The sequence below is a fragment of the Syzygium oleosum genome, unplaced genomic scaffold (assembly GCF_021117445.2).
Source record: "Syzygium oleosum isolate NSW1041296 unplaced genomic scaffold, Sole_v2.1 Sole_v2.03, whole genome shotgun sequence".
NCBI lineage: Eukaryota > Viridiplantae > Streptophyta > Magnoliopsida > Myrtales > Myrtaceae > Syzygium > Syzygium oleosum.
This window is the reverse complement of record NW_026607487.1, coordinates 15,134,880-15,160,797: the sequence shown is the minus strand read 5'-3', so window position 1 is coordinate 15,160,797 and position 25,918 is coordinate 15,134,880. Positions and strand designations below refer to the sequence as shown.

General features: G+C 42.8%; 2 protein-coding genes across 2 annotated transcripts; both read left to right on the top strand.

Moving 5' to 3' along the window:
• The first annotated feature begins 391 nt into the window (after positions 1-391).
• Positions 392-1,722, top strand: LOC115666807 (uncharacterized). Its single transcript, XM_030588462.2, has one exon. The coding sequence runs from the start codon at positions 392-394 to the stop codon at positions 1,715-1,717; it is 1,326 nt and encodes a 441-aa protein (XP_030444322.2). The 3' UTR covers positions 1,718-1,722.
• A 22,247-nt stretch (positions 1,723-23,969) lies between these two features.
• LOC115689812 (protein MIZU-KUSSEI 1) lies at positions 23,970-25,377 on the top strand. The gene has a single exon (XM_030615967.2). The coding sequence runs from the start codon at positions 24,220-24,222 to the stop codon at positions 25,042-25,044; it is 825 nt and encodes a 274-aa protein (XP_030471827.1). The 5' UTR covers positions 23,970-24,219; the 3' UTR covers positions 25,045-25,377.
• The last annotated feature ends 541 nt before the right edge of the window (positions 25,378-25,918 follow it).

Below are 25,918 nucleotides of genomic sequence, written 5' to 3'. Positions count from 1 at the left end.
CTAGGATGGTATTGAGATGGATACCACTCCGACCGTCCGCCCGCGGTACGAGTTGCCCATCTCAATCCCGATATTTCTTTCTTGATGTCAAAGAGATTACCACCCCGGTCCGCATGCCCGCGACATGGGTCGGCTCTTTGACGATGCCGGAGTTACAAGGACCCGACTTAGTCCGCATGCCCGCGGCTAGTCCGATCATCCCCGTGGCTCCACTTTGTTAAGCTTTCTAGAGTAGAAATCGAGCCACGTAGCATGCGTATGTCTATGTGATTGCCATCCGGTTATTGGTAAAGTAAGTCCTTTGAGCTTTTTCTTCGCAATTTATTTACTTTATCGTATTGTTTTGTCGGTCCATGACATTAGGTTGATCGCAAGTCTTGGTCAATATACAATGGGAAATTCCGACATTCGACTTATTCTTCCTCCCAAGAAGGAACTCAACGCGTGGTGGGACAAGCTAGACCGAGCTGGTCGTGAGTTCGTGGAATTAACAATTGGCCGACTCCTCCCTCTGTTGCGTATCAACATTCATGGCGGCCTCATTCAAGCACTTGCCCATTGTTGGTGTCCAGAGACGACTACTTTCATCTTCGGTAAGCATGAGCTCACTCCGACCTTGGAAGAATATAGCATTGCCATTGGAAAACCTTTGGAATTAGAATTAATTAGTCCACCTATTGGAATAAATCCTGTCTCGATTTTATCTGATTTTCTGAGAATCAAGGAAGAAAAGATAAGAAAAATTTTAAAAGGTCACCGCAATACTTGCCCATTTTCATTTCTTGATGAATGTTTTCAAAATGGCACTTCATTTCAAATGAGAAGGATTTTCCTACTAGCTTTCTTTGGGTTTATACTTTTCCCTCACTGCAAGAATGCTATTAATCCTTTGATTGCTAAGTTAGTGGGACAAGTGTGTGGGGGAATGAACTTTGTTAATGCCCTCCTGGCAGAAACTTTTCTTTCCCTTTCTCGATTTAAAGAAAATGGAGACAAAATCTTTCGTGCTTCTCCTGAACTTTTGCAAATTTGGTTCTTATCCCACTTAAAAGGGTTTGGTGGTCTAATGATTATACGTGAAGTTAGCAACTCTGATCACCCTATCATGAGATTTGAGAATAAACAAAAACATGCACCGGATTATCATTATTCCAATTGGCTGGCTTTCTTTAAAAATCCAAAGTCCAAATGTTTCCTATGGCATGCTAAATGGTTCCAAGTTCGTGAGGCCAGACTCACATGTGGACGTGTTGGCCCAATCCCTTTACTGGGATTCACTGGGGCAATGGAATATTACCCAACTAGGGTGACTCGCCAGTATCAAGTGGTGCAAGAGCTTCCCCCAGCTTTGAAGCAAGCTGATTCAATTCGAGTCGACTTCACCGACGGAGACCTCGACCATGAGGATAACATTTCTTTAATCAAGTCGCTGTGGGATATGTGCCATCCACAAATGCTCATATGGCCCGAAAAAGAATTAGAGGGTAAAGAAAGAAAGTACTATGCTACGGCTGAATACATTCGACGACACAAGATTCCAGATAATTTACTCCCGAAGATACCAATGGTGCCTGAGAAGATCACCAACCGTGCTGAGAAAAGATGTCTCAAGAGAAAAGCTGAGAAGTTACAAGAGCAAGTTACACACTTGGCCAAGGAGAATAAGCGATTACGTTTGGAAATCACATCCCAGTTGTATATTGATCAAGCCAAATGAAATGGCTCGTGTCTTTTAAGATATTTTTCTTTCTAGATTCGTTGTTTAGGAATTGAGTCATTTGTTTTTGCATTTAAGTGATTTCAAGTTATAGTCGTTGTAAAAAAATTTCGTCATTTCAATAAAGAGGTCATTTTTAATCAAAGCGGTTAGACCGATGTCATGGATCGGCATGTGATTCTTCTTGACACTTATGTATGCCTGTTTTATCCGTGAAATCAGGTAATTACGGACCGATCACGATCGCCTATTCGTACACGGTCAAGAACTAGAATGGCCGATCAAACTGACTTACGAGATCGTGTCGTTGGCATTGAGGACCAAATGAAGCAAGTCCTCACTGCAATGCAACAGATGTCTGCCGAGATTAAAGCCTTTCGACTGGCTCCCATTCCTGCATCCCCTGAGGCATCAGCCCCAAAGCAGAAAGGTGGAAAGAATGCCGATAGTGAGGAAGATGACGATCTTCCTGATTTAGTAGATGACCCCGTCCAGATTATCGTCAATAAGGACAAACCTAATGAACGGGTCAACAAGCTTGAAGAGAGAGTGAAGCAACTGGAAGGCTCACATGATTCACCCTCAATTGACTTATCTCTTTACTCACAGATCAAAATCCCGAAGAAGTTCAAGATGCCAGATTTTGACAAGTACAATGGCACCTCCTGCCCAAAGGCCCACCTGCAGCTATATCACGTACAAATGACCCCGTACGTTGAAAATGAACTCCTGATGATTCATGCATTTCAAGCAAGTCTGACGGGTCCTGCCTTGAATTGGTATCTCATGAAGAAGATAAATGGCTTCAAAACCTGGAAGGAAGTTAGTGAAGCATTTCTAAAGCAGTACAGGTTCATAACGGACATCATTCCCACCCGCGATGACCTCGAGCGTGCTCAGATGAAAAAGACTGAGTCGTTCAAAGATTATGCTATCAGATGGAGAAATATAGCCGCTCAGGTTATCCCGGAACCTATAGACAGTGAATTGAAGAGGATGTTCATTAAAACTCTCCCGTTTGAGTACCGTAATCGGATGGTAGCCACTCCGGCTGACAACTTCAATCAACTCATCCCCATAGGCGAACAGATTGAGATAGGGCTGAAAGATGGGTGGTTTGTGGAGCCATCTTCCTCGACCAAAAGATTTGGTGCAAGGAAGGAGAAGGAACCGGCACTTGAAGTGAATGCGACTTATACCCAAACGGGCCGACGGAATGCTAACCTTGTCCCAGCAATCCAAGTAGCAGAAACTCAACAACATAGCACGGGTCGTCAACCCTCTCAGAGGAGGAACAACAAGAGGCAATTCACCCCCCTCCCCGGGTCGTTGTCTCAAGTGCTGGTGGTCCTCCGGAAGAAAGGTTTGCTTACCACTGAGCCAAAGAGGCCCAACCCCGAGCAGTTCTATAACTACGATCCGTCCAAGAAATGTGATTATCATATGGGTGAAGTGGGGCATTCAACTAATGACTGTATCACTCTCAAGCATCGGATCCAGAACTTGCTTGACACAAAGGCATTTTCCTTTCAACCCACTAAGCCGAATGTTCAGAGCAACCCGCTCCCTGATCATGCGGGCAATGTGAATGCCATATTTAGTTTTGATGCTAGTCGAATCAAGAATGTCAAGGTGTACACCGCCGACGTCTACGGTGAGTTGGTGAAAGCCGGTTATTACCCGAGTAATGAGGTCCTTCCCCGGGCTATCATGAAGAAAAGAATCTCTGAAATGGTAGAAGCCGGAATGATTGTCTATGCCAATCACACTAGCATCGTCTCCACAATCTCCGAAGTGGTTATTAATTGGGACGAGGAGTTTGCTACATTGAACACCGGGAAGGACAAGCTCGACCCTCTGCCTGAAGACATGCCTCCGCTTGAAGACGCGTCTGGTGATGAAGAGATCGTAGTAAGCATGCCTACAACTGATGAAGGAATAGTGATCGAGATACCTCAACCATATGAGTACAGTGATAATAAGGCAGTCCCTTGGTCCTACAATCTCGATGTCGACTTGGTTACCAGATCTGGGCGTACCTATGGCCAAGCTAATGCCCAACCTGCAAAACCTGTTACTGATGAAGAAGCCAAGGAGTTTCTAGCTGTGATTAAGGCTAGCGAATACAACATAGTTGAACAATTGCGCAAGATGCCCGCACAAATCTCTCTGCTTGAACTACTCCAGACATCTGTCAAGCATCAGAAGGCCTTAATGAAGGTGTTAAGTGAAGTCCACGTGCCAGAGACGATCGATCATGACAAATTGGAGGAATTTGTAGGTTCTATACTCCTCAAGGACCTCATAGCCTTTTCAGATGAAGAGTTCCCTTTGGAAGGGAGGGGGCATACCAAGGCACTTTACATTTTCACAAATACAAGGCCTCACATGTAGCCCGGTACTCATTGACAACGGATCGGCCTTGAACATTTGTCCTTTGGCGACTTTACACCGCCTCAAGATAGATCCTTCTAGGATAAATTTTGCGAAGACCTCCGTGCGAGCCTTTGACGGAACAAAGAAAGAAGTGATGGGAGAGATCCACCTTGATATACAAATAGGACCAACAATGTTCAACATCCTATTTCAAGTTATGGACATTCCCACTGCATTCAATTTTCTGCTGGGTCGTCCATGGATTCATACTGCCGGAGCTGTGCCATCCAGTTTACATCAGAAGGTGAAGTTCGTTGTGGAGAGAAAGTTAGTCACAGTCCACGGTGAAGAAGAGCATCCAATTTACCATGCAACGGCTATCCCCTATGTTGAGCCGGATTGCAAAATAGAATCGAGCTATCAGTCGCTCGAGCTTGTATCAACCATACATGCGTCAAGAGGATCATCACCGCCCATACCTGAGGTGTCAAATGCTGCAGTCATGGTTGGCAGAGTAATGGTGTCCCATGGCTTTACTCCAGGTGAAGGCCTTGGTAGGAATGGTCAAGGTATCCGCCAACCGGTGAAAGTCTCTCGGAGGCCCCACACTACTGGGTTGGGGTACCAGGGGTCAAGCGAGCCAAATAATGGGGGATGTGGACGTGGACGTGGACGTGGACGTGGTCGAGGTCGAGGTCGAGGAGATGGGCAGAATAGACAGCGGTCCGAAAAAGAGCCGAATGTTGAAGAACGTGGGCGTGGAATTACCCAAAATAACGGAGAGCTTGGGCGTGGTAGGTTGCTTCCACACATCCGCGCCACATTCCCAGGCCCTGCAAGAATGATGCATGAAGAGAAGGAGGTGATCGACACTTTGGGGCAACCGAGCGGCAAGTTCGATTATTATGTGAAATACTCGGCGCCCCCGAGCTTCTATGTTGACCCCTGTGACATAGTCCCGGATGGATGGGGAGGTATGGATGATCCAACACCTCTAATGACAGAAGATCCTGATGATTCAATGGATGGAATCACTGCCTTGTTCGATGATTTCTTCATTGGAGCTATCGAGGAAGGACCATTGGAGAGAATGGGCACTGGCCCGCAAGAGTAACACCTTTACTTTTTTCGCACACTCCCCTGCGTGGGAATTTTTACTGCTTTTTAGGACTTGCCCCGTCTTGGGAGCTGCTTTTCAGGACTTTTCATTTCTAGGACTTGATTGTTGCAATTTCCATTCCAATAAATGTAATTCATTTGGTGATAATCAATGAAATTACAAGTTATTTTCATTTTTGAGGGCATGTTGAGGTACATCAAACCAGCCCGGTGATGATATCCAACCGATAAAAAATATAGTCCAAGGAGAATTCTGAGGCCTGGGCTTCTCATGCTTCCTCGTGTTAAAACTTTTTTGAAAAGAATTTCGAAAACAAGTCACAAAAAAAAATCAAAAGAAATAAAAATACACTGTTTAGCCCTGTTTGTCCTTCTGAACCCCCTACTTTATGTTTCAGGGGCAATCTTGTGACACGTGAGGGTATGGAAACGGTCCAATCTGATGAATTATGTGCCACCGAGCCTGATCTCGATGACATCAATGAACTCGAAGATTCCTCGGACCTTCAGCGCGATCTAGAGCATCATGAAAGACCTAAAGTCCTAACGGTAGACCAAACTATCACTGTCAACTTGAGTGATTCCAGAGAACCCAAAGAGGTGAAGATAGGGGCAACCCTTCCCGAAGGTGAATCGAAACGCTTGGTCCAACTGCTGAAAGATTACCAGGATATCTTTGCCTGGTCGTATACCGATATGCCAGGTTTAGACCCTTCTATTGTGGAGCATAGTCTACCTACTAATCCGGACATGCCGCCCAAGAAACAGAAGCTGCGAAGAACCAAACCTGAACTTTCGAAGAAGATAGAGGAGGAGGTCATGAAACTTTTGAAAGTAGGGTTTATTGAAGTCACCCGATACCCCAGTTGGGTGGCCAACATCGTGCCAGTCATGAAGAAAGATGGCCGAGTTCGGGTTTGCATCGACTATCGTGATCTAAACAAGGCCAGCCCTAAAGACGATTTCCCATTGCCACATATAGACGTTTTGGTGGACAGTACTGCTAGGTTCGAGCTGTTTTCCTTCATGGATGGTTTCTCGGGTTATAATCAGATAAAAATGAAGGACGATGATAAGGAGAAAACAGCGTTCATCACTCCATGGGGAACATTCCACTATAAGGTCATGCCCTTCGGCCTTAAAAATGCCGGGGCAACATACCAACGGGCAATGGTGACGCTTTTCCATGATATGATGCATAAGGAAATCGAGGTCTATGTCGATGACATGATCGCCAAGTCTCAGTCTGGGAAGAGTCACGTCGATACCTTGAAGAAATTATTCGAGAGATTTCGTGAGTTTAAGCTTCGTCTCAACCCAACGAAGTGCATGTTTGGAGCAACCTCGGGCAAATTACTCGGGTTCATAGTAAGCAGTAAGGGTATTGAAGTTGACCCCTCCAAAGTGAAGGCTATATGTGAGTTGCAACCTCCATCGACCGTGAAAGAAGTGCGAAGCCTCCTGGGTAGATTGAACTACATAGCCCGTTTTATTTCTCAACTCTCTGAAACTGCTAAGCCATTCTTCAAACTTCTAAGGAAGAATGCTCAAGTGGAATGGGACGATGATTGTCGGGAAGCGTTTAACGAACTAAAGCAGTACCTGATGAAACCACCAGTGCTAGTCCCACCAATGTCGGGCCAGCCTTTGATCCTTTACCTCACGATTCATAGCGAGTCTCTAGGTGCGATGCTAGCCCAGAAAAATCCTGAAGATGGAAAAGAGCGAGCCATTTATTACCTAAGTAAGAAGTTCACCGTTTCGGAGTTGAATTATCCTGAAGCCGAGAAGACTTGCGTTGCACTAGTATGGGTGCTCCATAGGCTGCGACAATATACACTGCATCATCAGACTTTGCTTGTGACTGAGAACGATCCCATCAAGTATTTACTTGATCAACCGGCTTTGGTAGGGAAGTTAGCCAAATGGCAGATTTTAATTTCAGAGTTTGATGTCCAGACGATGCCACAGAAGTCAGTTAAAGGCCGAGTAATTGCTGATGTGTTAGCCGAAAATCCTGGAATCCCTGATGATGATAGATATTCTCCAGAAGATCGCATTCTGGTAATAAAAGAAGACGCATGGACCATGTTTTTCGATGGAGCTGTAAACTTGGCTGGTTCCGGCACTGGGGCAGTTTTAATATCCCCAGATGGGCAACATTATCCAGTAGCAGCAAAGTTGGTATTCCCCTGTACCAACAACATAGCCGAGTACGAAGCTTGCATCCTCGGACTCCAAGCCGCAGTGGAAATGGGGATAACCAAGTTGAAAGTGTTTGGTGATTCCGCTCTAATTATTCTTCAAACTGTAGGAGAATGGAAGACGAGAGACACCAAACTAGTGCCGTACCATGAATACCTTGAAGAAATTATAGAGGAATTCGAGGATATCTCTTTTGAGTACTTGTCGAGGTCCCATAATCAGTTCGCTGACGCACTAGCTACATTATCATCCATGCTTGCAAGTGATGGTGGATTAGAGGTAGAACCCTTGAAGATCGAAGTCCCGACAAAACCGGCCTCTTGTATGATTGTGACCGAAGAACCTGACGAAAAGCCATGGTATTACGATATCATGAGATATATCCAGAGACAAGAATTTCCTGAGGGAAGCACCCCTGCCGATAGGAAGTACATAATGAAAATGGCTTCAAAATTCTTTGTCAGTGGTGAAAAGCTATACAAAAGATCCTACAATTCGATCCTGCTGAGGTGTGTGGATGCGGCTGAAGCTACCAGAATCATGCAAGAAATACACGAGGGGATATGTGGACCACATGAATGGCCACATGCTAGCTAAGAAGATCATGAGGTTGGGTTATTATTGGCTCAGTCTTGAAAGTGACTGTATCCAACATGTTCGAAGATGTCATCGCTGTCAGGTTCATGGGGATAAAATAAATGTTCCCCCGACAGAACTACATCAGTTGTCTGAGCCATGGCCCTTTTCAATGTGGGGCATTGATGTGATTGGCCCAATTAATCCCAAGGCATCAAATGGACACCGATTTATCTTGGTCGCGATTGATTATTTCTCCAAGTGGATTGAGGCGGCATCTTATGTGAACGTCACTGCAAGGAATGTTGTAAGATTCATCAGGCGAGATATAGTCGCTCGTTTTGGTGTCCCCGAGGCTATTGTCACCGACAATGGGACAAATTTGAACAACAAGTTCATAGATCAGTTGTTCAACGAGTTCAAGATCCGGCACTTGAATTCATCTCCTTATCGTCCACAGATGAATGGAGCAGTTGAAGCCGCTAACAAGAACATCAAGAAGATCCTGGCCAAAACGGCTGAAAGCTATCGTGACTGGCATGAAAGGTTGCCATTTGCACTAATGGCGTATCGGACTTCCATCCGAACCTCTGTCGGGGCAACCCCTTTTTCCTTAGTATATGGTATGGAAGCAGTCCTGCCCGTCGAAGTAGAGATCCCTTCCCTGCGAGTCTTGTCTCAGGTGGAGTTGTCTGAGGCAGAATGGATGCAACAAAGGCATGATCAGTTGAACCTGATTGATGAGAAACGATTGAAAGCCATTTGCCACGGTCAAACCTATCAGCAGAGGATAGCTAGATCCTTCAACCAAAAGGTGCGTCCAAGACACTTCGAGGTAAATGACCTAGTCCTAAGGAAGGTACTGCCAGTCTTTCCTGTTCCTGGGGGTAAATTTGCCCCAAACTACATTGGTCCATATGTGGTTAAAAAGGTGCTTCCCGGAGGTGCCCTGATTCTCGCAGAAATGGATGGTCGTGAGTTCTCCAATCCTGTTAATTCTGATGCTGTGAAGATGTATTACCCTTGATAAAATCTAACATTTTGCAGCAAAAGTTTGCAAGTGTTTGGTTTTATATTCTAAATTGCAAACATTTCACTGATGAATAAATGGTTTCAATCAATTTCAAGTTAAGATGTGTGCATTGGCTTTAAATTCTGCATGGTTATTTTGGTCTGCATCATCGATTTCAAAAGGGGAATCTATTTGGACAATCTGATAACTCATGTGGAATGAATTGAATGTGTTGAATGAGGTACATTGGGATGATGAAAGGCAAGCCCTATCCTATACACAGTCCCATGCATTAATCCCCAATGAGTTGAGTGGAAAAATTCCATATCTGCAAGGTAAAGGGTTATCTCGCAAAAGGTACGGCAACCGAGTGACGAAAGGCGGTTCATTTCTCTATCACAAACACCACAGGTTATCCATTGTTTCGCCACTTTGAGCCTAAACACTTGGAGAAATTCTTTCAAATTACCCCTGTCAAGAACCACCCCACATCGGGGCAAACTGGAGGTAAGTCAGCATTATAAGGTGAAAAAATGAATAGAGATTGTCTTGCTCTCACTTACATCAATCTTCGAGTGTTGCTTTTTCAGATGAATTCACACAAAGTTCAAGTGCCTTAGGATGACGAAGAGCATTTCTTTCTCTATCCTATACACACTTTACCTTTTGCTAAGCCCAATTGAGCCTGCAAATTCATTTCTTAAACCCAGTTGGTGATCATCCCCCACACTGGGGCAAGGCAAAAGTCATCATTGTCTAAGCAGCATATCCGAAACGTCGATAGAAGACAGAAATCCCTGAGAGTCCAAATGGTGAGCCATTCACTCAGAGTATAGTTGGCCAATGTTTACATTGTAAACAACGTATGTCAAGTGTCAAAGTAAAAAAAAAGGGGCGAGAAAAAGCAGTGTTCCTGGTAAAAGCAAGGCCAATGCCCATGAAAAAAAAAAAAAAAAAAGAAGAAAAAAAAATTGAAGGAAAAGGAGAGAACTTCGGAGTAGAAAATGTTAAGATGTGTCAAAGTCATGCACAGTCTTAAGGAATCAAGTGATAAGCTCTCGAGGCCAATGGAGCATCTACCGAGAAGACAATCCCTGGCGGAAAAGAGGACCGGTGATAATGCTGAGATGATCACCAACTCTCACCCCAATTATACACATTTTGAGCCTAATGATCCATTCATTTCTCAACTCATGAGCCTAGCCTACGTTACGTCCCTTGTAAAGTCTCTTCAGATTAGGGCACTTGAACTAATGTAGGATTCAGATGTTTATAAGCTTAGCTCGAAGAAGTGCGAGCAAGTCCATTTCTATCTCATTTTGCAGGGTTCTTGACTTGTAAACCCGGAGACGATTGCGAAGCATTTTCTTTCAATAGCCTCGACTCGAAGAGTCCCCTTTTGCTAAGCCATTGACCAAACCCACGTTACGGTCCTAATAAAGACCTCTCGGATTGGTAAGGTCGTACCTCTTGCGAGAATACTCGGACCTTTGTTGACATGATGATGGTGAGATGGAGCAATTCTCATAAATCAGCCTTTTTCAATAAGAGCAAGTGAAAGCCTTTTCAGACTGGAGGTCCCTCATTTGACATTTTCAAGACATCCACTTGTGAATCCGAATTGTCTTGTCATGATTCTCCCCAGTGAAATTTTGTAATGCTGATTTGACAAAATCGTCATGCATGAGAACCAGTTGAATTCATAGTGCATGAGTATATGTGTTCTTGATTGCCCATGAATACATGTTACATGTCGCCTAAAACCGTGTCTAGCAGGAGACACGCCTTCAAGAGTCAGAGATATCACCAGGTAAGTTATCTCTATCCCTTAGATGCCTGTGACTATCCCGGTATCCCTAACCTGTTCGAACAATCATCAGGCCCCATATTTGATCATTTTATTGTAATCTCTAGATGCCTCTGACGATATCCAAGCATCTATTGATTAAGCCTTTTCAGGTACCTCTGATGATATCCAGGTACTTTGTTAAGGAATCTCCGAGCATTCGGGCTAGCCCCTCTGTTCGCCAAATCGTTAAATACCTCTGACGATATCCAGGTATTTATCAATCAAGTCCTTTCAAATATCTCAGATGATAACCAGATATTTCGTGAGGCGCACCTTTCAAACAATTTGGAAAGTTCCTTCTTGAACACCTTTGACAATATCCAGGTGTTTAGCAGTTGACTTTTTCGATTACCTCTGACGATATCCAGGTATTTCGTTAAAAGTAGGAATGTATTCCAATTTGTTGAATCGCTTTTCAGGTACCTCAGATGATAACTAGGCACCTTGTTAAGCCCCATTTCTAGCAAATTGGAGAAAGCCCCGCATTAAGCACCTCTGATGATATCCAGGTTCCTAATGAATAATTTTCTCGAGTACCTCTGATGATATCCGGGTATTTCGACAAAAGGTGGGATAAATTCCGTTTCGCTAGGTTATCACTGGATGCCTCTGACGATATCCAGGCATTCAGCGGAAGGTCCGTTTCGAGTATCTCAGACGATATCCAGATATTCGAAGTAGTCTTCCATTCTTTGATCTCTAGACACCTCAGACAATATCCAGGTGTCTATTGATCACCATCTTCGATTACCCCAGACGATATCCAGGTAATTCGAACTACCCTTTGTGTGTCCTAATTGAATTACAGGTCACCGAAGTCCATCAGCGTTCATCAGGCAATACTTTTGGGACTGAGCCCAAACATTTGCCAAACAACCTATAGGATCAGAGTCATGCCTCAAATTACGCTACCACTCTTGTCAGGTAAGTAACTTCAGGTATGTTTTATTCATGTTAACATGCATCATGATATACTGCATTTCAAAATGGGACTCATACTCCCACAAAAAATAACATTCATTGCATTTGCATGGTCAAAATTTAGGTATCATTTAGTCTTTGAATGCAACCTCTACGAGCTCACCTTCAAAGAGGGGCAACTGTTGACACCTAAATTTTGACTAACCATTTAGTGATTAATTGCACAGAAAATTAGGGATTAAATTTTAGTCCCTAACAAAAATATTAAAGTTAAATTACATAGCATTTAGTTTTAAGAACATTTATTAAGTAGTTGCATTTGTATCGGACTGGTGGCGGATGGGCTTCACAAAATTTAATTGAACTGGAGTTAATGGACTCAAGTACAGAGGTTCTGAACCCAATGGAATTAACTGGATCAAGCCCGTGTGAATTAAAGATTCGGCCCAACTCATTATTCCCTCAAGTGGTCAAGATTGACATGTGCGTTGGGCGTGTGGCACATTGGATTAAGAAATATTGAGAAAATATCATGAAAATCTTTGGCTCAAGAAACAATTGGAAAGCAAAGCGTTATCAGAGCAAAGAATAAAAGAAAATATTTGACTGAGCTGGTGCTGTGCGGACAAAGGGAGGCAAGAAAAGATTTTTAGCATATAATAAATATTGAATGAGAGGTAATGTTGCACGTGGGACATGTAGTTGATCTTGAGCAATATATCTTTCTGACAAATGTTTGTTATACACGAAGAAGAAAGTCGATGGGTGGCTTTTCATATATTCGTATTTCCTCTTTTGAAGAACACAGGGAAAGAAGCAAAGGGAATTTGGTCAGCATGGGGCATATATTCTGCGCAATATATTAGACACTATCAAGAGGCCCTTACGTCTTCGGTGGCGTGAACAGAAAGAAAAAGGTCACAACAAAGGGAAAGAATTGAAATGTAATATATTCTAAATAATCATAAGAGGAAAGCAGATTTATTCTCTTTCCTCGAAAACCTAGGACCTCCCTACCTATAAAAGGGTCACACATAGACAAGAGAAGGGGGGGCTCGAGAATTCTCAGAATAATCTTCAGAAAGATGCGAGTGATACACGTGAGTGAGAGTGAGAGAAGGTCAGTCGTGCCACTCCTTGCCGCACTAACCGGCGCCACTGCATCGCCACCCGAGCCCGCTCATCGCTCAAGAACGCTGAGCGCAGAAACCCATTGATCGCCAAGCTGCCGCTGCTGCCCCGTGAAGCTCGAAGGCCGCTCGTTGCTGCTGCCCGACGTTTCACCAACCGCTCACAGCCATACCTGTGGTCGTGAGTCATTGCGGACCGCTACTGCTGCTGTTCCGCGACGCTGCCACCCCACTGCCGCTCTTCTCCGACGTCGGTTGCTGTTGTTACTACCCCTGCACTGGTGCCTGCTGCCCCGACCGACGACGACGTGCTGGTCACTACCGCTATTCCCGCTCGTGTAGTCGCCGCCTCCGCTGTTCTGCTGACCAACACTTCCGCGACCTTCATCAACTCTGCTGCTTCGACGAGTTCGTGGCCGAAAATCTTGACGCCATTCAGCCGCATTGACGAAGCACCAAACCTTGCCGCCTCAACTCAAACAAATTCTGTGCCGCGAGTCTTGAAATCTGGTCTCCAGAGCACCAGTGAAGTTCGTCAGCGACAATTGGAGGCCTTGAAGTTCCTTTGGTGTGTCGTCCAGCAACTAGCCCATGCAAGATACGAAGAGAGGGAGGGGAATATAAGAGCCATATAAGAATATTATTTTTTGCAGGTTATCCACGTTCCACCACCTTCTTGCTTTGTTGACCAGTAAAGTCAGCGAACCAAATTCCGAGTCACACCGTGAGCTACCGTCCGCCGATCCCGAGACGTTCAAACTTGGAAAGCAAATATTCGAATTAGGTAAAAAGCTCATATAATTTGACTTTCGAGTATATTGTTTCCTTATTTGAAACATTGCAATCTTTGAATGATATCACCGTATCCATTACGTCCCTGAGTAAACTTTAAATTAGGAATTATTTCCTAATTTCACAACGTGCATATGATTGACAGTCCGATTTCATGCCCGAAATATGACTCGCGATCGCACGGAAAATCGTCAATCCGATCTCCCGCCCGAGATATGATTCGCGTTTGTGTGAAAAATTGGTCAATCCGATCCTCATGCCCGGGATACGATTCGTCAATTTATTGTTTCTAAATTTAAACGGATATCGGTAATATTTCTTGTGCGAGATGGTGTCGTGTTGATTCGATTTCTATCTTTGTTTGATTTGAATTGATCTTGTTTTTCTCAAAAAAAAAATCCCAAAAAGAATGAGTTGCTTTAGGATAGAATATGATAGATTGCATTCTTAATTTGAGTAATTTTTAATTTCGAATTTTAATACCAAAAAGAAGACACTTTAGGATAGATTAAATTATTATTTTTTTTAGAATAGGTTGCATGTTAATTTAGGCAATTTTTTTATTCCGAATTTCATTGAAAAAATACCAAAAAATAAATTATTTGTCCGTCATTAGAATTAGGTCACGTCGTCGCATGACATATAGTTTGCATGCTAGGTTGCATTAATCGCATGTCATTTTTGCACGTCATTGCATATAGGTTAGTTTGCATTTTAATAAAGCGCAAACCCTAATGAACATCTTAAGTGCCTTGCTTTGTTAATTAGAAATCATATTAGGATTGCCTGTGTGATTTTTTACTAACAATGCAGATGCTTGCGTGGCTTTAAGGTATGTTATCCTGCTATTTATTTACTGCTTTCTTGGGTGTTACTTTGGTGGTTTGCGCACCCGCATGATCACCTCACATGCTAGTGACTGAGTTAAAATGAATCCAAACTGTCTGCCAAAACATTTTTTGAAAAGAAAAGGTACCGAAAGGGCGTTAGACTAGATCTAGCGTAACCAAGTCCCCGAGCTTAGAATCTCTGGTTCGTAGGAATAAAACATATCTCCCTATGTTTTATTTAGGTTTCTAATCGACCTACCATAAATAGATTAGTGGCGACTCCAAGTACGAAAACTTTTGCATGTTAAAAACTTAAACCTTAAGTTGCGAATTGGTAGGGCTTGGGAGGGCCCGAGTTAGGCTTAGTCTTAATAATCCATTAGCCTGAGAGAAATTTTAGGTCGCGACAGTGAAGAAAGTTCTTCCAGGAGGTGCTTTGATTTTGGCCGAGATGGATGGTCGTGTTTTTTCCAATCCAGTTAATTCCGATTCTGTGAAGAAGTATTATACTTGATTTGTACTCATTCTGACTTTGTTTCTATCAAGTATCAAGTTGAATTTCATGAATCAATTTATGTTACCAAGTTTTGTTTGAGGAAGGCTTTTGATTTGGCAATCTGTTTCTGTCCTAATGAAGCAATCATATTGCATGAAAGACTTCAAGATGACGAAAGGCAAGACATTTTCATACATGTTCTGAATAATAATCCCTAGTACGAGTTGAGTGAAAATTCCGTGCTGACAAGGTAAAGGATTATCTCACGAAAAGTATGATGATCAAAATGATGAGAGGCATTCATTTCCTCTATCTAAACACTACAGGTTGTCATTTGCTTAACCCCTTTGAACGAAGTTTCATTTCTTACCCCTGTCAGAAACAACCCCATACCGGGGCAATTTCTTAGAAAGTTCAAAATGGTTAGAATTTTCTTACTTTCACTTGCATCAATCTTCAAGTATATTTATTGCATGCAAGTTCTGTGTTAGCTCGAGTGCCTTAGATATGACGAAGAGCATTTCTTTCTACATCCCTACACATTATACCCTTTGCATACCCAATTTGAGCGGTGAATTCATTTCAACCCGATTGGTGATCATTCTGGTGATAAACAAATGAAATCATCTCAAAGCAAGTTCAAGGTGACTTGAGGCAAATGGGAGTTAGAAAGAAAATTCATCAGAAAGGACGCAAAAGGACTCCATTAAATTGAAGTTCTCTCTCTCGGAAAAATCTCTCGAAAAGAAAATCTCTCTTAAAAAAAAATAGAGAGAGAAAAAGGAGGGAAAGAAAAGCTTCAGCAAGAACTGAGTCGACATACAAGATCAGTCTTCAAGGAAAAGACCGTTTGAAGGTTCATTTATGGAGCAAGATAGGTCAATGGTACCAGTAGCATAATTGGATGATCACCAATCTCCATGTTCATAATACCCCCATTTGATGAAATAAGCCATTCATTTCAAGCCTACCCGAACCTACGTTACAACCCTTTACCGAAGTCTCTTCAGAATAGGGCACTTGAGTTAACGTAGAGTTTCAAATGCTTATAAATGTTGCTCGAAGAAGTGCGAGCAAGATTTTTCTATCTCATTTTTGCAGCATTCCTGACTTGTAAACCCGGAGCAGCTGGTGATATCAATTTTTTCAATAGCCTCGACTCGAAGAGTCCCTTTTGCTAAGCCATTGACCAAACCCACGTTTTAGTCCTTATAAAGACCTCTCAGATTGGTCAAGTCATACTGATTTTGAGAATATCCGAACCCTTGTCAAGCACGATGAAGAGAGTTTGAGTGATTCTTATACCCGCATCAAAGGTCGGGTCAAAAGCCTTTCATTGAGAGTGAGTAGAAAGTCCTTTCTGATTAAAGGTCTCTCATTTAATGTGATCAAATTGTCAAAAGGACGAAATGGTTGTTCTTATTGATAAATTCCCCAGTAAAGCTTGGTAATGCAAGCAGATTCATGAATTATGTTTTCTCTACCCCTGCGCATGTGTTGTTTTAACCTTTTTTCAGGTAAAAACAGGTGCAATGCAATTGGCTTTGCCATTTTTATAACACAAGAAGAAATCAGGTACGTCTACTAATTATTATTCATTGTTTCTCTTTTCCCAGAATGTAAGACATGATCTCTTTCATATGTTCGCCAAGTGGAACAGGTGACATATCATTTGGTGCTGCCAAGTGGAGTACGCGGCACACCCCATTTTATGTTCGCCCAGTAGGATATGCGGCATAATATCTCATTTGGTGTTGCCAAGTGGAGTACGCGGCATAGCCCATTTTATGTTCGCCCAGTAAGACAGGCAGCATAATATCTCATTTGGTGTTGCTAAGTGGAGTACGCGGCACACCCCATTTCATATTTACCCAGTAGTACAGGCAGCATAATTTCTCATTTGGTGTTGCTAAGTGGAGTACACGGCACACCCCATTTCATGTTCATCCAATGGAAGAGGTGACATGATCCTTTTAGTGATTGCCCAGTGGTATGGGCAACACATCCCATTCTTTCTTTATATCATGCGCTATTTCGCATATGTAGGAAACTACAGGTAACAGATAGGCAATCCAGTACCTCGAGAACCTTACTTCCAGTGGACCAGAAGTTTGGAGATTGAGGGAAGTCAAAGCATTATAAAGCTTTTCCTCACTTGGACGCTTTTTGTGCGATCCGTATGTAAGGCTCTTTCACCGCTCTACACGAAGTGAGAAGCCTTAGCATACGTTCTTTATTGTTTGCATATCATGCATCATTGCATAAAAAAAAAATCATTCATCATTGTGCATAGCTTAAATTTAGGTCTCAGTCTTTGAGCGAAACCTCTACGAGCCTCCACTCAAAGAGGGGCAGCTATTGACACCTAAATTTCGGCGCATCATTTAGTGGTTAATCGCATAGAAAATTAGGGATTAAATTTTAACCCCTGAACAAAAATATTACAAATCGCATAGCATAAAGTTTAGGTTCATATAGATTAACTGCATTTCGCATCGGATCGGCGGTGGTAAGCCAGCTTAAAATTCATCATGTAAATCGAGCTCGGGCACCGAACGAGACTCGGCTCACTCGGAAAGCATGGGCCGAAAATCACATGCAAAAGGGCTTGGTTGTCTTAATTTGAGCTTAAATTAGCCCATTATGCTTAATTAAAGAAAATCCCAAATTAATTCAGCCCACTTAGAATTAAATTAAAGCTTAAATCTAAGCCCATTAGGACTATAAAGCCCGGCTAATTGACCTAGGTTTACACTATAAATATATGTTTATGTCTCATAAAGAGGGGGAGGCTCTCATAATTCCCAGATCAGAATTTTTTTGGAGAGAGAGATTGATGGCGGAAAAAGAAGAGAAGTTCTCTCCTCCCGCGGTGGTTCCTCCCGTGCTTGGCAACCATCCATCATCGCCGCGCCAACACTTCCATCGTTCGAGGGAAATAGCCATTGAAGACACACTGCCAAAGCAATAAAATCTAGTCAACACTAGACATGGTCAAGCGCACACAGAAATTCACAAAGTGAGAGCAAGTGCAGGGAAAAGTCAAAAGTTGGAGTTTTCTTCAGTGTTGCGTTGTCTACCACTGACACCAACGCCATCACTTGGGTCTTGCTGCTTCTTGTGCTCCAAATCAGCAGCATCTTACGTTCCAAAACTCCAATTCAGTCCGTGCTATTGCGATTCAGTGTTCCAGCAGTTCTTTCAGCAAAATCAGTAAATAGGCGGGCTCCAGTCCTTACCTTGCGTCGCTTGATCCAATTTCTCCAGTGTTTGCTTGTTGTTCAACCAAGTCGACGGTCCAGCACAAGCGTAGCCACACGTCGGACAAATCCAGGCGATAGCTTCCACTCCAGATCAATGTGTTCCTCGGCTCGGCAAACCACCCCAGCTAGTTCATAACAAGCATTCCAGCAAACCGTGAGCCTGGAGCCTAGCCAAGGTGCCACTGTCCTTGGCGTCGCGGCCAGTTGAGCCCCTCACCGCCGGTCCTCGCTCCACCACCACCACGAGCTGAGCTGGTTCGGACGCCGTCGCCATCGCCGCCACCGTCATTCGCTGGCCACCCCGTTCCGATCCGCAATCCCGATCCGCTGCAGATTCAAATTAGGAAAGAAATCTGCAAATCAGGTAATTATCATATCCCGATTTGATTCGAATATTTGGTTGCCTAATTTGTGCTTATTGATATCTAATTTTGCATATTTGGATAATAAGCATTATTCCAATTAGGATTTTATTTCCTTTTTTTTGAAATCTTGGATATCTATTACTTTTCAAATTTGGATAGAATTTAGAATTTTCAAAATCTTTTGAATATATCCAAGATATTTAAGATATCTAAATTTTTTCAAGATGTGATCGATTAGGAAAAGTTCCTAATCCGTTACCGCACACGTGAAAATAAATATATCTATCAGGCTTTAGATAGAGTTATTTCCATAGCGGGTATTTCGAATTTTAGGATCGATCTGTCAAGCTTCAGATCGAAACTTAATTCGAAAGATTTAGCGGTTATATTTTTTTTACTGGATTTTAATTTCGAATTTCGATAAAAAAAATGCCAAAAATATTACTCTAGAATAGGTTAATTTCTTTAGTTTAAAATTGCATGTTTAGATAATTGGCATTTTTAATTCCGAATTTCATTAAAGAAAAAAATACAAAAAATAATATGTCCGTCATTAGAAATAGGTCACGTCGTCGCATGACATATAGTTTGCATGTTAGGTTGCATTAATCGCATGTCAATTTTTTGCACGCCATTACATATAGGTTAGCTTTCATTTAAATAAATAAAAAAAATCAAAAAAGAAAATTTCTGCACCTTTGAACTCTAAGTCAGGATTTATCAAAATTGTCAAATTAAGTATTTTTCTTGAAATTGGTACCGAAAGGGCGTTAGGGAATCTAGCGTAACCAAGTCCCCGAATCCATAATTTTTGGTTCGCAAAAATAAAATAGTACTCCCGCTATTTTATTTAGGTTTCTAATCAACCTACCTTAAATGATTAGTGACGACTCCCATTGAAAATATTTGCATGCTCATAATTGGACCTAAGTTGCGAATTGGTAGAGTTTGGGAGAACTCGAGCTAGGTTAGTTAATTTAATTGATCTAGTAATCCATTAGCCTAAGATCGGAAAACCCGATTTTTTTAGGTCGCGACACCTACCAAATGAGAGACATGACCGGCATCGCCCCTTGAGCAACTTCTTTCAATAGATCCGTATAGATGCTACCACACACGAAATCACGGTGGTTGTGTCTTAATTGGGAAAATTACACAATCAGTCCTTCCGCCACATCAGTGATCTCCAAATAAGTTGAGGACCACATTAGAGTTTCGCGTAAATGTTTGAGACTTAATTGATAAAATAAAAAAGTTTAGGACTGAATCGACGTCCGTACAATAAGTTTAGGACCAATTGGACAATTTCTCCATGTTTCTAACGCCACTTGTAGACAACATCTCGGCAATTCTATATTGTAGAAGCTTAATCTAATGTTGGGTTCCATATTGGGGATTAGACCTACTAAATGGGTGGGTCGGATCGAGTTTGAGTAGGGTCATAAATGGTCCAATCTAAATTGACTAATTAACCTGTTTATGCCTCATTTATGAGCAATGCAATTTTCTTGACCCATCCCCGACCCGACCGGTATTGCTAAAATACTTTCATATTTAACTAAATCTAGGAAAACTCATACCTAAACTAATATGAGAGTGTGGAGTGAGTGAACGCGAAATTAAGTGAGGGCAAGAGAGATAAGTTGAGTTTAAATAAGTTGTAAACCTATTTATGATTCATTTAACACCCATATTATACATATACAAATTTATGATCCATTTACTAAATATAACTAACCTATTTATGATCCATTTACTAATATATGAGGTAAGAAATGAGTTTATGATCCATTTTGACTGGTCTAATGAGGATGAGCAACGGAAACCACCCGGACAAGGAATTGCCCGGATCGAATTGAACCAGCTGGTTTGGGCTATTCCCGGGGGGACCGGTTCGGTTTCATAAAATTGGAATTGGTGATTTCCGGTTCCAAGGATGGAACTGCCCACCCGAACCGATTATTAATTTTTTTAATTTCTTAAAATTCTGTAAAAAAGAAAACCTAATCTATCTCTATCTCCCATTAACTTCACGCTGTAGACACACCACACATGCTTGAATCATGCCTTTTTCGGACTTTCACAATCCCTAATCGCTTACGCCTCTCTCGTTGGACTCTCAATTGCTCTCTCGCATGACTCTCAATCATGACTACTCCTATTAAATGGGTCTTAAAACCTATATATGACTCGTTTAAAAATAAATGGGTCATAAATGGGTTAATACAACTTTGAAGAGCCCATCTTAAATGGCTTTTAAAGTTTTAAGTCTATCATAAATGGCTCTTAATGGGTTGAGTGTAGAACCCATTTCCAACCCACCCATTAAGCTCACTCCCTTTTATAAAAATATTTATTTTAAAAAATCGAAATTATTTTATTTTTATTTTATTTTCTTTATGTTTTTCTTTATTTTAGGCCGGTGGCCAGCCACGGCGACAGTTGGCAACCGGCCACCGGCCACAAGGGAGATACGACCTCGCCGTGGTCGGCCACCGACCAAGAATAAAGGAAACAGAAAAAAATAAAAAATAATTAAAAATTCGATTTAAAAAAATAAAAATTATTAAAATTATTAAAATGCATGCATGAAGTAAAATCAAATCATATTTTATATACCAAACGTCGGAAAAAAATTTCTAATTCATTTTCAAGTTTCAGCCAAACACTGGAAATTTTTTTATTTTATTGGAAAATGACTTTATGGAAAATATTTTATCAAAATGTTACATTTTTCATGAAACAAACAGAACCTCAATTTAAAAAAAATTTATAAAAATTGATCACTAACCTTGTATTGTATGAAAATATTTTAGTAGTATAATTTTAAAAAGAGTCATAAGAAGCAAGTTTTCCTATATTTAGTTAAATATAGAAGTGTTTTACTAATATGGGTCGAGTCGGGCATGGGTCGGAATATTTATATTACAAATAAATGGATCATAAATAGGTTAATAGATCAATTTGGATCGGACCATTTATGACCTGACCCAAACCCGACCCGATCTATCCGTTTAACAGATCTAATCATGACTCATCTCGATCAAGCTCGAAGCCTCCCACGCGTGGTCTCATCTCGCATCCCTCTTGATCAAGCTCGAAGCCTCCCTCTCGAGGCCTCACCTGGCGTCCCTCTCGATCAAGCTCGAAGCGTCCCTCTCGATCAAGCTCGAAGCCTCCCTCTCGATCAAGCTCGAAGCCTCCCTCTATTGCTCTTTTATTTGTTGATGGTGTGTGTGGGCGACGCTTCACTTTCATGGAGTGCGAGAGAGATTTGAGTTTGGGAAGGTAATGGGTGTGTTGGTCAGGGCAGAGAACGAGGACTGTGTTGGTCTGGGCATTCTTCTAGGGGTTTAACCCATCCGAATTCCCATGGGTGTGTTGGTCTGGGAAGAGAGAGAACGTGCCACCGGTTTCATTGGATCGCTCGGGTCGGTCCAGTTTCCAGTTTCAGAAATTGAGAATTGGTCTTCCTGGCCGGGTTCCCTATTCCTAGGTGAGATTGGATTGAATTGAGAACCGATCATCTCTATTTCATGTTGTGCCATGCCACGCCATGCTGTGCCAATGCGTGGATGGATTATTGGACCGAAACTTTCTTGTGTTGCACCAACCCATACGTGAGCTTGTTGATAGTTCTAATCTACCCATAGAAGTCATATGCGAAGCTGGTGGAGTTAAATTAACGATCGAAAAAGGCCGCTATATCTATGGGCACTCGTGGAAATTAGTGAGGTGGCATGCACTTTTATTTAGGAGTTTGGTGCGATTTGAGGATCGTGGTTAGTTGATCTGTAAGCCCGGTTTGGTCCTCCCGCTTGTCATTATTCTAAGATGAAAGCGTGGCTCTAATTCCAAACCCCTTTGACTCCTCCAAGAAAAGAAAATGGGGAACCCAATATGTTCTCAGGATCCACCAATTTTCAAACCCTATTTTGATCGGTTTTTCTTGACCCTGATCTGATTCGATTCCTGCTTAAATAACTGGAGGTAGGTCGCTCGCTCTAGACATGTAGCCCGTTCCCGAATAGGGTAATCAGCTTAGTTTTGTCCCGTTATCCGTAGGCACGACATTTGTGACATATATGCTATGGTCTCAGGTCATAATGCGCTCCTAGGATCCTTTGTTGATAGCACCCTCTTTTCTAAATTCCCTATCTTTTTTTTTTTTGGGATAATGCATCCATATGCATGACAGGTGGGCATAAGAAAAATGAGACAGTAGAATTCTCGTCTGTACCGCGACCTGTTGATAACTTGATACAGTGTAAACATGACCATCGAATTTCATGATGAATTTCACGATGGATGAAGCCGATCTAGGTGGGTACGAGAGGTGGTAAGGACGAGGCAAACGTCTCATTATCGATGGTCATGTTGTGCATGGGCCGATGGTGACGCGAGGGTAGGAGTCCGTGCAGTGGTGCTTGGGTCGGAGTTGGGAAGGAGAATGAACTACTGAAGGGGCTCAGGCAGCGGTCGCCGGGTGGGTATTTGGTCGCCCTGGTTGGTGCATCTTTTACCTTCCCCAACTTAACCGTTGCCAATGCAAAGCCAGAGTTTTGTTCTGTGCTCCCACCAACGGAAGTTAACTGTCATAGTCAGAGGTACGTCGCTTTCCATTAGGAAAATCAAGGTATTGATTTACTGACTCCCGTGGCGTTCTTTTACCCACTAATCCAAAGTAATGGCACTTCCCTAATCCTTCAATTTTTGATGACTTAAGGAGTATCAGGAATAAGCGCATAAATACAATAAAATAGAAAGTAAAAATGACAGAGAGATCGAAATACAATGTTTATCTCGGTTCACCCTTAAACTAGAGCTACGTCTAGCAGAGAATTCTATTATGATTAATACCTCATATCTTTCTGTTATAACTTTCAATTACAAAATAAAAAAAATATTATATATATATTCAGTAGTTATTAATGGGTCCAAGCCCAAACTATCAAGAAAATACGGATTCGAACTATATAAGCCCTCTGGTGTTGCGGGGCGCTGCTCCAGTGCTCCCTATGACCTTATCGGGGTGGTTCCGATCTCCACCTGCGCACGGGGAGTGGATTTCGTGTATTTTTGTCAATAGGGAGTATGAATACCCGAACAGGGGGACCTTGGATCCTAAAAGCTCAACAGTAGCCTTTTGTGAAACAGTCTCTCTGTCTCCGTCTCTCTGTGTCTCTCTGGGTCTGTTTCTGTGTGTGTATCATCACTTTCGTGGATTAGATCTCATCACTTGTCTCGTTCTGTGGACTTTTGTCTGTGTACTTTCGTCTTCCATTGTTAACAGTTAGGTGGGACTGATCACCTTCCCTCTGTCTCTATTCTCTCACCCGTTTCTTCTCCTTCTCCTCCTCCTTCTTCATCAGTGAGTCCCACAAACGCTGACAAAAAGCACCACCGGAGAACACAGAATGACTCCACACTAACTCACATATATATATTTCTTTCCAACTCCCCGGCAATTCAGCGTCCTCCTACAAGCAAAAACCTTACATTGATCGAGAGAACCAAAACGCCCTCTCTCTCTCTCTCTCTCTCTCTCTCTCTCTTGTCTTCTCTGTGATGATGAAGACAATCCTCTCAGGCTCGCCCCACGAGTCCTCCCTCTCTTTCTCCCGACGCTACTTCAACTGGAGAAAGAAGCTCACCAGCGACGACGAAGACCAAACCCTCAACTTCAAGTTCAGCTCCTCCTCCGATCACTTCTTCGACGACGATGACGACCCCATCCATGACGAGCCCGACTACCCTGTCCCCAATTCTCTCACCCCGTTCCAGGCCCCGCCCAAGAAGCTCCCGAAGCTCCGCTCCGCACTCCACCTCTTCAGCAAGAAGCGTTCCAAGTTCCACGCCCTGCGTAGGACGCATGTGGTCGGGACGCTCTTCGGCAACCGGCGGGGCCATGTCCACTTCGCGTTCCAGGACGACCCAAGTTCGGCCCCGGCCTTCCTAATCCAGCTGGCGGTGCCGACGAGCATCCTGGTGCGTGAGATGGCATCAGGGCTTGTGCGGATCGCCCTCGAGTGCGATAAGAAGGCAACGGCAGCGGCAGAGGCCGCCAAGAAGAAGAAGAAGAAGAATGGCGGGAAGCTCATAGAAGAGGCGTTGTGGAGGACGTACTGCAACGGGAGGAAGTGTGGCTACGCACTGCGAAGTGGGTGTGGCGAGGAGGAGGAGAAGGTGCTGAGGGCGCTGGAAGTGGTCTCGATGGGGGCCGGGGTTTTGCCGGGCGATGAGGGCGATGGCGCGGGGGAGGAGGGGGAGATGATGTACATGAGGGCGAGGTTTGAGAGGGTGGTCGGAACTGGGGATTCGGAGGCGTTCTACATGATGAGCCCCGACGGGAGCGGCGGTCCCGAGCTCAGCCTTTACTTGCTCAGAGTTTGAGGTTCTTGGTGAAAGATGAAATGGGAGTTAAGGATGAGAGAGTTGCTTGGTGTTTTTAAGTTTTGGCTTGTTTTTTGCTTGTTTTGTCTTTTCTTGTTGGACTGATGATGTGTTCTTAGTATTACTTCAGCAGCCAAAGGTGGTTGAATTGAATAGGTTCTTAAACGAGTAAAAAAGGGTAGCGAATGAAGATCATCGACGTCTGTCTCGTTTTGTTTTGACTAGAATAAGCTGCGATTATTGGTCACTTCTTGAGTTTTATTGCTCTTGGCAAAGTGCGTATGAAAATGATGACGATATGATAGTCAAATCCAGTTTTTTGCCTCTCGATTACTTGATTTGCCGATGAGAATGGAGTGTGACAGTACGTGCGGCTCTTTATTTTTGGGATATTTACTTAGGTATCTAAAAAATGTCCACGCATTTACTTTGATACGGCATGAATCGGATAGTTTTACATGTAGGCTAAATTTCATTTTCTGGTCCTTGTACTTTAGAGTCAAGTGTATTGAGATCACCTTACTTGGCATTACAATTGAATGCACTGAACTTTGAATTTACTTACGACCCAGGTACTTTGATAATTTTCTGAAAATAAATTCCAGCGAAAGATTAATGTGGTTTCCTACAATGCAAAATTTTGTCCCTTAGACAGACATTTAATACTCGATGTGGTTTGAATTACATTTCAGAAGTCATTGGTCAGGAATCATGATGCTAGAACTAGAAGTCTGCTTCACATTTTCGATTGGCCTATACAGCAACCATTGTCAATTTGAAAAACACATTTGTGCGTCGTGAAATTGCCAAATAGTTTCTTCGTTTGAGCTCATCATGGACGCCCTCTGCTGTCGTCACATGTGCCGCACCTCGT